At 40.5% G+C, this 15,346-nt stretch overlaps 1 protein-coding gene and 1 long non-coding RNA gene across 7 annotated transcripts in view; one reads left to right on the forward strand and one right to left on the reverse strand.

Annotated features, from left to right (window-relative positions):
• The window catches only part of DLC1 (DLC1 Rho GTPase activating protein), a 521,814-nt gene that overhangs the window by 318,292 nt on the left and 188,176 nt on the right, over positions 1-15,346 (forward strand). Inside the window, exon 1 of one of the 6 annotated variants that reach the window (XM_035270222.3) lies at positions 5,830-5,930. The exons of 4 other annotated variants lie outside the window; for them this stretch is intronic. Coding sequence is in view for 1 of the 2 variants with exons in the window: in XM_035270220.3 (XP_035126111.2) it covers positions 6,225-6,363 (139 nt within the window). In the remaining variant the exon portion in view is untranslated. Of the gene's footprint in view, positions 1-5,829; positions 5,931-5,980; positions 6,364-15,346 lie in introns of those variants that run through there. One more of the 6 variants, XM_035270220.3, reaches the window with a different exon arrangement.
• LOC128929423 (uncharacterized) overlaps positions 1-15,346 on the reverse strand; it is a 176,560-nt gene that overhangs the window by 34,390 nt on the left and 126,824 nt on the right. The window lies entirely within an intron of this gene.

Below are 15,346 nucleotides of genomic sequence, written 5' to 3' on the forward strand. Positions count from 1 at the left end.
ATAATTTTTATAATCCAAAAGTAACATCTGTCATTCTTTATGGACATTTGTGGCAATGAGTCATACATGAAGGTAAAATACTATTTGAGTTTTTGGTTTTTTCTCAGAAGTCGTCTAATTTAGAATCAGCAAGGGATTCATATTTTTATTTCAATCTCAACAAAAAAGATACATAAAACAGCTAGTATGAATTGCGATAACCACAATTTAAAAGCAATTCAAGTAATCATAATATACTTTAAATCCGAGTGAGCAGAGAAATTATAACTCTGTGGCTTATGCTATAATGCTGGACTTCTTTACCAACACACTGTAATTTTACATGGTGAAAAATAAAAGATAGAAAAATGAAAGGATAAAAGAAAGAATAAAAATAGGAATAAAATAAAATGAAGAAAAAAGTAAAGGAAATTATTTCCTCTAAAGTGTTAACTGTATCTAAAATTATTTTACTATTAGATATTCTGTTCTTGCTAAGGTAATATAAGATATAGATTTTTATTTTTGGTACACCGTTATTGTTGATTTTTCTATAGAAATTGAAAATGTTTAACCTTATGAAATTATAACAGAAAAGAAAATCTGAAATCATGACATAGAAAAAAACTCTTCTGAGGGCATCACTGCATCCTCTTTCCTTTTTCCAATATGTTTTATTTCCTCCCTCTCTGCTAAAAATTTTCATATCAAAAACTAGAGTTTCAACTACAGAAAATGGAAAAGAAATAATCCAGAGAGGATTAAACCCAAACAGCTACAGGATGTTCTAAGCAACTTGAAAATAGCTTGAGGAAAGCATTAAAATGGCAAATTATATATACTAATAGTTACAATTCTGCTGAGGTTTTCTGAAGTAGAATGAGACCATCTAGCTCAGTAGAGTTGTTTAAACTTTTCGGTCCATTCTAACAAAAGGGATGAGTCCCCAGTCTGTTAATTCTGATATCTTTCTCTCCCACCCTCAAATCTCAACCAGAATAAATGATCTTGTCAATACCCTCATTAGCAAATGAGAAAACAAATTGCCATCCCAAGATCACAAAGCTGGCAAGGGGCAGAATTGAAACTAAGTCCTCTTTTTCACAGGCAAGGTGACTTTTCATAGCCCAGGTAGAGATCTTTGCTTCAGAAAGCACAGATAGTTACTGAGATTCAGAAGTCAAAAGGAAATAAGATATTGTTACATCAATCAAGAAGAAAAAGAAGTCCTTCTTTCTTCCCTAACATTCACTTCTTGTTTTATTGCAGCCTTTCCCCTTACAGATATATTCAACAGTATGCCCTCCAAGTTGATTTTACTTTGAAAGATAGTGTGATTTTGGTATGTACCAGAAGTTGTAGAGCAAGTCTCCGAACTCTGATCACCAGTCCTCTCAGTAAAGCTTTCTGAGCATAGAACCCCAGTGTATATGTTTATTTATGCATAAATTATGTCTATAAATCACAGTACATATTTGCTTTGTACATCATCCCAAAATGGAAATATTTAAATAACCATATGCATAAATACACATATAGATTCCAAGACTTTCTTCCTGCCTTCCAAGAATAATTTTGTTTGCCCCCAGGTCAGAAATGATCAATTTGAAAAAAATCAACTGTAATCTGTTGGTCTATCAAACATCAATATACACCTAGTAGTGCAAGCCACCTTGATTTGAGCCCTTTGGAAAAGAACATTTAACGGAGTTTATCACAAAGAAGATCCTTAACCAAATTCAGTGGGATCCTTGGTGTTCCAAATGTAAAAGCAGATTAACAAGTAAAATTGCCAGTTGCCAGAGCAAATGTACTAAAGATGATTATATTAACTAAACGTTTCAAAATGAAAGCAGTCCTCCAGTTATCACAATAACCAGAAACCATTTAGACATCCTTCAGAGTTACAGAGGCTTCATTCTATGAATAATCCTTGTCATGGACTATTGGATACCTACACAGTGAAGAGTTATAGCATTTTAGGCAGACCTATTATGCTGGGGTAGGCACTGCCATTCACTAAGCCTGCTGTCCTGTTGCAGGGGCTGGATCACTCATAGGGCTTAACCAAATGGGGTCATACTCATTTTCTTTCTATGCCAAAGACCCAGATCCAGACATGGTATTGACTCTTAACAAACTTTTCATTTCCCAGACATGGTATTGACTCTTAATAAACTTTTGATTTCCCATCCTGATTTGCGTTATTTTGAAAGAATCTTCCAGCACCTTAGGTAGTCCCAAGTATTCTAATTGGTCCAAAGAAGGCTTAAATGAGTTTCCTCAGCAACAGTGGCCATAACACCAAATTGGATTTATGTTACACAGGCTTGGAAAAGAAGAGGTCCCCAACATTAAATCAAAGAAGATGGAACCTAGAAACACTATGAAATTAAAAACTTTGTTTGCAATAAGATAAAATGTATACACAAGACTAAATTAAATCGGTAATGCATTACCAAAGCAGGATAATTTTCTTATATGGAAAATACTAGAACTTATTTAAACCAGAATCTCTAGCTTAGTATACAGACTAGAACCTCTGCTCTCCAGGGATCTGGAAGACTTTACACAACTTCTCTGGTCAAACAGCACCTCCTCCAAATGGCTGAAATTAATCCTTGGTCACAGAAATAAGAAACTGAAACCTATCAAAGCATAATGTCATTATTCTCATTTTTCTTACGATTACTAGTGGGATCTTGAAAAACCAATGAACTCCTCATATTCCCACTTGTTCTACCTACGAGGCTGAGACAACACTAATTATCACGAACCATTTTCATCTCTTAGTGTCATAGAAAACTGGGATAGTTTGAAATTTGTGGAAATACAACTTGAGGAATTATTGTATAAATGGTAGAATTCTAAGCAGCACCTTTTCTGGGTGTAGCATTTCTAGTGGCCTACAAAGAAGGTAAAATATAAGAATAATTTCAAAATAGTTATGTATTAGAATGGTCTTTACACCATACCCATGAAATGTTGCTGAGATTTATCCATAAGGGTTGAAATACCCTCACAGTGAAATTTTGACTTAATGAGTTGTCAGAAATGAGAGGCCAAGTTGCCAGCTCTACGTTGGCCTATGGTAAAATCTATAACTAAAGTTTGCCGTGCTCAAAAATACTCTGCCAATAAAATTTACATATATGCCATGAGGTTTCCTTTGAAAAAGATAAACAAAACATAAAGAACTCTTAGACAGGTTAGGTCTGTGGATTCTACCTAAAGCAACCTGCACTAGGAATAGGCAGGTGTTTCTAACACCTACTGAGATGAGCTTCATTGAAGAACTGTGAGTACTGTCCTAGATAGAGTGTGTTGCTAAGAGGAGGAGGGTTGTTTTATAACACTCTGGAGATTAGACCTAAGGGCTCTATTGTTAAACACTGTGTGTTGAACTAGACCTTGATTCTCTTGGCTCATTGTTTTTTAACGTCCATAGTGGGGATCACCTCAAACCCATCTGCAGACTCAGATTTCTGCCACATCCTAGGTCCTGTTGGTTATCTCATGTGGCTAAGATTAAAGAGCATAAGCTCATAGCTTAGTATCAACTGAGCCTAGAGAACATTAGTGGATCACTATCGTTATCATTAAGACCAACCAAGTTGATTAGGAAGCTAATGAGTTTTGGACTTAGACAGCTCCAGGTATGAATCCTGGATCTGTCACTTACTATCTAACCTTTTTCAAATTTATTTTTCTTTTTCTAAGCTTCAAGTTTCCTCATCTCTAAAAAAGTGATAATAATACCTATACTTGCTAGTCTATATACTCTGATGTATATATAGTCAATCTCTGATGATTTCCTAGTCTATATACCACTCTAGAAGAGCTTATCATACATTATAGGGACTTAATGAATGCTTATTTCCCTTTACTGCTCCCCTCCCTTTCTGTGTTTAGAAAAGCTTCCTAATGCCACTTTGCATGACTCAAACAATCAACTGTTCTTATTCATGCTGGAATGATTGTATCCCTGACTCTATCAAAGATCTAGATTGGAAATTCAGGTGAGGTCAGTGCCTAACAGGAGTTAGAAATTCAGGCTGCATTTTGCTCTCTCTTCCTATAACATTTTGCCTAACACGTTGAACATGTTTCTACCTTGAAACTTATCACATTATTTTGGAATTATCTGTGGTCAATGTGATATTTCCTCCCCAAAGACAAAGTTGAACTCTTATTCATCCTAATGCGCTGCATGCCTAAAACAGTATCTGGTGAAGGGCACTACCATGCCATGGGTAGGTACTTCATGCCATTCCTCTGCAAAAGAGGTCCAGATGACATGACTCAACACGCTTCAACATGCCCAGATCTCTTTGAAGGATAAATACACACAAACTCTGGAGACATTGTTTTAGAATGGAACCAGGCATTGGGCCATCACATTTTCTGAAAATCTTTGAGAGAGGATTTTCATTTGGAATTGGCTCTTGCAGGCATAGAGGTCTATATAGTTCAGCAGTTAGCATGCATTCTCTCCTAATGTATGCCAAGTCCAATGATAAGGCAAAGACGTGGATATCTACCATGAAGTACATTCTCAATGGGGGAAGACTCATGGACTTTAACAGTTTGGGAACAATACAGTTTAGGACATACGGGTAACTAATAAGCATTGGTACTGTTATAATTCATGAGCACAATCTCACTATTTTCATAATCATCCTTGGTATAATTAAGTTGTCAAAGATACATGGTGAAAATGATACATGTTGTAGAAATTAGAAGACTCAGGAGATGAGTGTGGGTTGAAAACGGCTTTGTGTGTAAAACTAATTATGGTAATAATTAGCATTTGCATGGCTTCTTGCAATTTACAAAGTGTTTTTACAGCATTATCTCATCTTGCAAAGGTTATGAACTGGCCCTTAGATGCTATCTTATGCCAATATTAAGCTTCCCTGCCAAACCTTGAACATCATAAGGTAAGATTCGGTAGACAGTTAGAAAAGAGGATTAATAATGCATTTAAAAGGCAAAAATCCTGCCAAATTTATTGGCGTAGAAATAGATTTGGCATTTTAGAAACTAAGAAATGTATCTTGTAAAAGAAGAATTTGGCTAATATTTTGATTTCACAGTGCTTGGCACTTTTTTTACATTTCGTGGGGTGAGTCTTTGACGTGCAATTGTAATGAGGAAGTATACTTACTTGGAACTAGAAGATACACAAAATTAGGGGATATCTGAACCTTTTTAAGGGGCAAAACCTAGAGTGACTTGATTAAACCACCATAAGTAGAAGTATGGTTAGAGAGAAACTGTGAAGAGCTGATCAATATTTTAAAATTCAGGTGTCCGTTTCTTTCTTTCTCTATTTTAGAGACAGGGTCTTGCTCTGTCCCCCAGGCTGGAGTGCAGTGGGGTGATCACAGCTCACTGCAGCCTGAAACTCCTGAGCTCAAGCGATTTTCCCTCTCAGCCTCCCAAGTAGCTGAGAGCACAGCTGCATGTCACCACACCTGCCTAATTTTTTTAGCGGTGGGGTCTTGTTTGTTGCCCAAGCTGGGCTCAAACTCCTGGCCTCAAGTGATCCTCCAGCCTCAGCCTCTCAAATGATTGGGATTACAGGCGTCAGCCACAGTGCCTGGCCTCTTAGGTCACCATTTCTTAGAGAAAATCCAGACTGATCTGTAAAATGCTCCTTCCAGTCATATCTTCCTTCCCACAACCACAACTACAGGTTGACTTTTCTGTCTCATCAACTGCCTAATCTAAAACCATGAGTGAGATAGAAAATGAGTTACTCAAATGCAACTGCTCTGGAAAATCAACCCTGAAAGTTAAAGACAAGGCCACCTGCCAGCCCCACCCTCCCACCTCCCCCACTTGCTTGACTCTGGCGCTGCGCTTCCTTTGAAAATGCGAGGTCACCTGGGCTGCCCCTGAAGGGGAGACCTGCTATGTGACCGACGAGCAGCCCGGCGGGGACCCAGGTGAGTCATTGGGTTACACCGGAAGAGAGACGCCTCCGGATAGCCGGGCTGCAGTTTGCGCGCCCCGCGAGGGTGTCGCCGGCACAGGGTAAGCCTTTCCAGATGTGGCCGCCGCGCGCGCTTGGCTGTGGGCCAGGAGGCCGCCTGCATTCGGCGCTTCCCAGGGCCGCAGTGCCAGCCGCAATGCCGGCCTCGTGAAGGCAGGCGACAGCCCGCGGCCGGGAGGACAGCGTGGGGCGGAGGACGAAGGCTTCGTCCGGGCGCCCGGGCTGCGCTGAAGGCGTCTGCGGGTGGATGGGGGACCCCGAGGCCCACGTGATGGCGCGCCCCCTGCGAGCCCCTCTCCGGAGGTCCTTTAGCGATCACATCAGGGACTCCACGGCCAGAGCCCTGGATGTCATTTGGAAAAACACCAGAGACAGACGGCTGGCAGGTGAGATGCGGAGGGGGATTGGGGACCGGGGGTGAGGGGTATTAAAAAGAAAACAATTTACTGCGAAGACGCAGTGATGAACTTGGATCATGAATGATCTCATTAGCTGGATGAAGTTTCATGACTGTCATGGCAGTGTGTGCAGTCTCCCTTTCCCTAGTAATTAACGTTAATGGAGTGCTGAGATTTTTGTGTTTGTTTGTTTTGTGTAACGCCTCTCTGGTTACTGGTCTGATTATTTCTAGATAAGGAATTATGAGAGTTGCGGGGTTAACCTTGAAAAGAGAAGCAAGGTCCTTGTGAATGTTAGGAAATCGGCGGTGATGAACCACTGCCGCAAAAGCCCTGAGCTCCGTGGGGCTCTCTGGGGTCAGCTTTGGAGCTGAAGCTGATCAGGTGTGAGGTGGCCTGGCATATGCGCAGGAGAGGAGCCTGGCAGGTCTGTGTGTCAGTGGAGTGATGGGTGCTGCCCAGTGAAAGCCTGCTGGCATTTCCTCTGGCAGCCTGGAGCTACTCTCGGTTCCAAGAGAGTGTCAGGTATGCCAGAGGCAGGCGTTTGAAATATAATAAAACATAAATACAGTGCTGCAATTCAAATGTTCTAGGGCTCATGTGACAGCAACCAAATGGCAGACTGCAGGAGTCCAGGGAGGAGATAGAAACTTGTGTCTGATTCTTATGTTGGGATAAAATAGCATCTCACCATGATATGAAAAAACTCTCCAATTTCAGGCAGGGTTTTGCAATAGCATTTATGGTGCCTTCTTGTTTGCTCTCTAAGTCTGTGTTCCCATGTCATCTACATGGATAGGTCAAAGATTATGTTTTCTTAACCTTTTTGGTCAATCCGGTTGTTTTCCATATACTGAAGAAAGGTCTGAATAGTTAAAAATATTAGAAGTGGCCTCTAAGAGTCAATACAGAGTTATGCCTTGTGTTCTTAATAAAAGGTCATTTGATTTTCACATAAGTGTCCTGACATGACTTGAAGAGGGGAAATTTAAAGTTTGTGATTGTGATAAAGCAGATTGTGTAGATAACATGCTAGTTTCACACCATCATAGACTCTTAAGTTTGTTCTGAATACACATGAAAATCTTTCTGTTACCCTAAACAATATTCCCCAGGTCTGACAGAAAAAGTAAACAATGTCAAGTCTAACCAGCAGGTAGAGAAGGGAGCAAAGTATTTTATATTTAACCATTTTATTACTGCTTTAGAAGAAAATGTGGCATCCTAAAGAAATACAACTTCCCAATATGTTTTTATTTAATTATTTAGGGTGTATTATCTCATTTGCATTTAGCCAGAAGAAGAGATAGATTTGAGAGTAAAAGATACACAACTATAATTGGTTGGCAATTTAAAAGAAAAGATGGTTTTTTCATAGTTGTCTTGTTTAATAAACAATGCTGCAAATGAAAAGATTCTAGAAATAATTTCTTAGTAAAGATACTGCAAAAATAACTTGTTGTGGTTTGATGTTTTAATTTGAAAGTAAGACCAACTCAAATATTATGCTTCTGAGATTTCTTCTTCCATTTTCATAAATAAATAGCTTTTGACAGCTGATGAGAATAATATCCTCTAAGAATAAGAATATTATCCCTGGAAAGTTGTTCTCTTTCTTCTCATTTGTCTGTTATATATTAATACTGTATTTGGAGTCAAAACTTAACAGCAAGTGGAAATTAACAAAAACACTTAGAGGTGGCTCATGCCTATAATCCCAGCACTTTGGGAGGCTGTAAGGTGGATCACGAGGTCAAGAGATCGAGACCATCCTGGTCAACATGGTGAAACCCCATCTCTACTAAAAATACAAAAATTAGCTGGGCATGGCGGTGCACACCTGTAGTCCCAGCTACTTGGAAGGCTGAGGCAGGAGAATTGCCTGAACCCAGGAGGCAGAGGTTGTGGTGAGCCGAGATTGCGCCATTGCGTTCCAGCCTGGGTAACAAGAGCGAAACTCCATCTAAAAAAAAAAAACAAAACATAGAGTAAAATGGTTACCTTTTATGCATGATAAAAAATCAAATGTTTAATTCACAGCTCTAGCAGCAAATAGGAATTTTACTGCTCTAGGTCCACTGAGGGAAAGAATTCTTTATGTTGCCTAGGTTTTCTTTTCTTTTCCTTTTTTTTTTTTTTTTGAGACAGAATCTCACTCTGTTGCCTAGGCTGGCATGCAATGGTGCAATCTCAGCTTACTGCGACATCTGCCTTCCGGGTTCAAGAGGTTCTTCTGCCTCAACCTCCTTAGTAGCCAGAACTACAGGCATATGTCAATATGCCTGGTTAACTTTTTTGTATTTTTAGTACAAATGGCGTTTCACCGGATTGGCCAGGCTGGTCTCAAACTCCTGACCTTCTGATCCACCCACCTCAGCCTTCCAAAGTGCTGGGATTACAGGCATGAGCCACTGCCCCCAGCCAATGTTGCCCAGGTTTTCTAAGAGCAGTGTGGACATCTGAAGTAATTCACACAACAGGGAATCCAGATACAATACCTGAAAAGAAAAACACTTTGGCTATGACAACTGATTTTTGGGGACCTGATACTTTTGGTGTCCTCACTCTTGGCTTATGGCTGGAAGCTCAATTAGTCAAATGGAGATCGACTTGGTGCACAGCCAAACCTCAAGAGCACTTGCTTCCGTCCCTTCTCCTCAAGCTTCTCCCCTGCACTCAACCCTTCCACTGACCAAAAGTTAAATAATGGCTGTCAACAATCCACAAAAAGTCACCTCTCTAAACACCAGAAAAAATCTTTATTATGTATCATACCACCTTGCCTTCATGTACAGAATGGAGCGCAATAGAAAGTCCAAAACCTCTTCTTTATGTTGTGAAATTAATTAGATAACAGGTAAAAAGTGTTTTAGAAGTCTTTGGAAGAAAATACTTTACAGTGCCTAGAATGCTATTTCTGTGATGATTATTGCTGTCCTGACTTTCATCAGGTTTCTCAAAAACTAATCTGAGATTTTAGTTTCTTTCACCTAGCCGAAGGTTTTCGTCGTGGGACACATTTTAAGTTTCCTTGTTAGGTATTCTCTCTCTGCCCCCCACCCAACTTTCCCCTTACACACACACACACACACACACACACACACACACACTTCTGTTATCCCAAATGATGTCATGTACAAAAAACATCATTTACATCTCATTGTCTTAAACTCCCTTCTACATAAAACAGGGAGCCTGTCTGTTATTTTTAAGCATCTGCAGCCTTTCATAAACAATGTACAGAATTGTCGCTAGGAAAAGACCTTCAGGTTGTGAGGAAGGACAGAACAGACTGTCTTACTTGCATCCCCCTTTATATATGATCCACTTTTTCTGCCCAATTACATCCCGCAGGGATTTCTCTTACTCCTATTCTCTCTAAGACCATTATTCCCAACCCCAAGGTACTCTATCTTCTTTCCTAAGAGTGGAGGATGGTATTGAGTTTTCAGTGAATTTGAACTTTGAGGATGACGGTGGTTGATGGATGTGGAGGCCAGCTTTTTGCTGGATGAAGTGTGCTGCCCTCTTAAAGCTCCTCTGTGCTCTCACTCTCTCCCCTTTGATTCATGGACATCTTGTTGTGATCACTAATAGTTTGACAAAGCTCCACAAACAAGTTTGGACTGATAGACTGATAAGACTGCCTCTAAGAAAAAATTAAAGAAATTAAAATTGAGGCTAGAAAGAAAGAGGCTGAAAGTCAGACAAGGCTCAGACTATGCAGCACAGTAGCTGCCTTCTTCAGTTTAGACAGTGCAATGAACGGCCGGCACAGTGGCCCATGTCTGTAATCTCAGAACTTTGGGAGGCCAAGGCAGGCAGATCACAAGGTCAGGAGTTAAAGACCAGCCTGACCAACATGGTGAAACCCCATCTCTACTAAAAATACAAAAATTAGCCAGGTGTATTGGTGGGCACCTGTAATCCCAGCTACTCAGGAGGCTGAGGTAGGAGAATGGCTTGGACCCGAGAGGTGGAGGTTGCTGTGAGCCAAGATCATGCCATTGCATGCCAGCCTGGTCAACAATCTCAAAAAAAAAAAAAAGATAGTGCAATGAACAAATAAGCTGAAAGAAATTAGATGATAGTCTTTTTTTTTTTTTTTTTTTTTTTGAGATAGTGTCTCACTGTGTCACCCAGGCTGGAGTGCAGTGGCATGATTTGGGGTCACTGCAACCTCCACTTCCCTGATTCAAGCGATTCTCCTGCCTACGCCTCCCAAGTAGCTGGGATTGCAGGCACCCACAACCACGCCAGGTTAATTTTTGTATTTTTAGTAGAGGTGAAGTTTCACCATGTTGGCCATGCTGGTCTTGAACTCCCAACCTCACAGGATCCACCCACCTCAGCCTCCCAAATTGTTGAGATTACAGGCATGAGCCACCGAGCCCGGCTAATACTAGTCTTTATTTAACAGCGTCCAGTAAAGTAAGACCTACTAAATAGTATAAATGACACTGACTTCTTTTTAAAGGATTTCTTCTCTCAATTAGGGAAACATGGACATATAAGGGAAAAAGTCTGAAGGCCTCCAGTGGAGATATGTGATATGACATTATTTCTATAAGCTAAACATTTAAGAGGCTGGGCATAGTGGCTCATGCCTGTAATCCCAACACTTTGGGAGCCTCAGCAGGAGGACTGCTTGGGGCCAGGAATCCAAGACCAGCCTGGGTAACAGAGCAAAACCTTGTCTCTACAAAAAATTTAAAAATTTAACCAGGCATGATGGCACACACCTGTAGTCCTAGGAGCTGAGTCAGGAGTATCACTTGAGCCTAAGAGTTCAAAGTTACGGTGAGCTATGATCATGCCAGTGCACTCCAACTTGAGTGAAAAAGCAAGACCTCATCTTCAAAAACAAAAATATTTGAGAGAAAAAAGAAAAAGCTGAGTTGCCTAGGAAGAGGGCAAGAAATTTACGCAAATCTCAATCTAAGTGAGAGTCAATAGACATAAAATAAATTCTTAAAGAAACTACATTAGGTTGAAATCCCCTGGGGTATTTTGCAGAATGTTCAGGATCATATGTGTTTTGTGAAACAGATTTTTACATTGCAGCCGATCAGTCCTCCAATTCACTAGCAAAACGTTTGCTGGACACACTCTGTGGTACACTGGCTCTCAATTCAGTGGGGCATCAGGAATTCTGGCCCGCTTCCAAGGAAGGGCAACCGCAAACATTGAGTCCTGTGAACTGTTTTCTGCTCATTTGGTTCACAGTGAAAAGCAAGTAAGGGCATATGTAATGCCTTTTAATCATGAGTGATGTAGGCCTCAAAATATGCAGCCTCCTCTAGTAAACAAAGACTTCCCCAATCATAGGCAACACCAGAGATTTTAAAGAGAGACAACCATTAGGGAAGCTTCATGAGATACTGTGATGTCGGCATGTATCTAGATTAAGTTAAATGAAAATATTTCGATAAAAAGAGGCGCGTGTGTATGTCAAGTGTGGCTTTTATGAGAGAAAATATTATATTGTGGCAGAGAGCTGGCTGCAACGTCAGGCTGCCACAGGTTGAGTCCTGGCTCTTGCACTGGGAAACCTTAGGCAAGTAAGTCTTTCTTTTCCCTGCCAATAGAAAGAGAATGATAACAGTACCTATGTTATGAAATGGCTTTAAGGATTAAATGAGCTATTCTGCAAAGTGCTTAGAAGAGTCATTGACATATACTAAGCATTCCATCAGTTTCAGTTGTTACAGCTGCACTTCTCTGCCTTGATACCCTACTTTTTGAGGGCCTTCAACATGTTACCATGACACCTCTATAACTGGCTTGAGGCTTTTGGGCATAAGTGGTTCAATCAGTCCAAAATAAAAGAAAAGGTAAAATGTCAATGGCAAATGGAATAGATTTCTGTATCTTTGGAGAGAAACAAGGAAGGATCTACTGGAGGTGATTCTTGTACAGAACTCTGTGGACTCCAAAAGGAAATGACTGCAGAATAACCATTTCTACACATTGATGAGGGAATCAGTCCTTACAGATGAGCTTGTCAAGCTAGATATACAATATCTGAAAGTTTTCCTAAGCACGTTGGGACGTGCTTTGAAAATTGCTGTATAGATGGAGCCAAACATGGAAAAGAGCAGCAGCACCAGCAGGCCTGGGCTTTCAAGCACGTGGCTCAGCTCTGGTATGGGAAAAAGTATGCTAAATGTCAAGGCTGCCACTTGAAAGGGATGTTTCGCACACCTCCCTTTCTGCAACAAGACTTCTGTGACTTTTATTTAAAGTAGTATGCATGCACAGTCTGCAAATTTTGTGAAAGGCCACTGTGATTGTAATACCTAGATATGTCCAAAACCAAAGGACTGGTAGGAAGAACACATTAATTTGTCATACGTCTACTTAAGAATCTGAGGCTATCTCATAAAGCAAAGACTGGATTTTAAAGAGCATTCCTCTGGAAGTTCTATATTCCAAAGAAATTATTTAGGTATAGATGCAAGTTAAGCTTGAATGTTTTTTATTTATTTGTTTTTTTTTTTTATTTTTTTTTTGAGGAGTCTCACTCTGTCACCAAGACTGTAGTACAACGGTGTGATCTTGGGTCACTGCATCCTCTACCTCCCGTGTTCAAGTGATTCTCCTGCCTCAGCCTCCTGAGTAGCTGGGATTTCAGGCACCTGCCACCATGCCCAGCTAATTTTTGTATTTTTAGTAGAGACAAGATTTCACCATCTTGGCCAGGCTGGTCTTAAACTCCTAACCCTGTGATCCGCCCGCCTTGGCCTCCCAACGTGCTGGGATTACAGGCTTGAGTCACCGTGCCCAGCTGTTTTTTAATTTCTTATTCTCATTACTTGATTTTAATAATAATAATAATATGTCATTCTTTTTTTTTAAGACAGAGTCTCACTTTGTTTCCCAGGGTATGGTGGAGCGGTATCATCATAGCTCACTGCAGGCTTGAACTCCTGGGCTCAGCAGTCCTTCTGCCTCAGCCTCCCTAGCAGCTAAAACTATAGGGTCATGGCTAATTTTTTTTTTATTTTTGTAGAGGTAGAGTCTTACTCTTTCACCCAGGCTGGTCTCAAACTCCTGGCCGAAGTGATCCTCCCACCTGGGATTATAGGCACAAGCCACTGTGCCCAGCTTGTTACTCGTGAAGAAAGAGAAAGTGCCATTCAGATGACATGGTCTGGAGTTGCTCGTGTGTGATGATGATGGATTTGCACTGATCACTCTGTGCTCTTCACTATTGCTCATGGACAACTACAAATACATTTGAAGCTGTAGTTATTGATGAAGACCTAGCCATGTAAAAAACAAAGTCATTCATCCCAATAATCATCAAACCCATGACTATAGTACTGCTTTTGTTCTTACGCACAGCCAAAGACAAGGCATGTGCCTTTTTTTTTTTTTTTTTTTTTTTTTTTTTGAGACAGAGTCTTGCTCTGTTACCCAGGCTGGAGTGCAGTGGCGCAATCTCAGCTTATTGCACCCTCCACCTCCCAGGTTCAAGCGATTCTCCTGCCTCAGCCTCCCAAGTAACTGAGATTACAGGGACATGCCACCACACCTGGCTAATTTTTATATTTTTTAGTAGAGTTGGGGTTTCACCATATTGGCCAGGCTGATCTCAAACTCCTGACCTCATTTGTGATACACCTGCCTCCACCTCACAAAGTGCTAGGATTACAGACAGGAGCCACCACACCCTGCCGAGGCCTGTGCCTTCTTAGAATATGAATGAAATGTGGAACCCAGCAGTAGGTGGCTGCCATCATTTGACATGCTGTCGATGAGTGTCTACTAAGTGCCAGAACATCTGTTGAGAGCTGTAGAAGCATTTTCTCATTTAATCTCCAAAATAATTTGGAGAAATAGATACTATTTGAGTCCCAATTAAGACGTTTTTTGCTAATACCTTCAAATTCCATTAGTAAATGTCCGTGGAGAACGATTGAAAACTTCCAAACCTGTCAATCATCATTAATTAATCCCACAAGGATTTATTGAGCATCTCTTGTATGTAGAACGCTGTGCTAGATATTGAATGACAAACACAACAGATACAACCATTGCCTACTGGCCACAAGTATGACCTGTTGGTACTACCTTGGAACTCCAGGGAGCCTGAGCTTTTTATTAAGGAAGAATTATACGGTGTTTCTCAGTCACTAAGAGGCATCTGAGACTCATCACTGAGTTAAATCAGTGATTCTCAGCTTGCAATGGGGTAGTATCAGAAAGGAGCATAGGTAGCTTTTAAAAATATATTCGATCAGCATATTCTATTAATAGCATATATGCTGCACCTTGCAAAATGCTGAAGATAAAGAAAGGACGCACAGATGAGAGGGGTCAAACATAAGTACAAAGGCTGAAAACCACAGGTTTAAACTTACCTGAAGATTCTTGTGGGCCCCATTTCCCTCATGGAGCTAAGAGTATCCTATAAACATATATAAAGAAGTCAGAATTTCTGGATGCTCCAGTAGAGCGAAAAGAAATCCTCTCCACAAACAAGGGTGGGCCAGGTGGCTTATACCTGTAATCCCAGCACTTTTGGAGGCTAAGGTGGGAGGATCACTTGAAGCCATGAGTTCAAGATGGCTAGGAAACATAGCAAGACTCCATCATTACAAAAAATTAGCCAGCTATGGTGGCATGCACCTGTATCTCCAACTACTTGGGAAGTTGAGGTGGGAGGATTACTTGAGCCCACGTATTTGAAGCTGCAATGAACTATTATCACACCACTGCACTCCAGCCTGGACAACAGTATGAGACCTTGCCTCTCAAATAAAGAGTCAGACAAGTTAGTACATCATCCCTAATGAACTGGCCATTCTCCTCTTTATAAGACAAAAAGACTTGTTATTCAAAGTGCTATAAGGTTATATTTTTAATGATATTTTTAAAAATGAGATACTGACTTGTTTTCAAAGTTTAAGTGTACAATCTAAAATATGTCACTATCTAAAATAGAGTGATCTTAAAATCACAATGA

This window comes from Callithrix jacchus, chromosome 13 (assembly GCF_049354715.1).
Source record: "Callithrix jacchus isolate 240 chromosome 13, calJac240_pri, whole genome shotgun sequence".
Taxonomy (NCBI): Eukaryota; Metazoa; Chordata; class Mammalia; order Primates; family Cebidae; genus Callithrix; species Callithrix jacchus.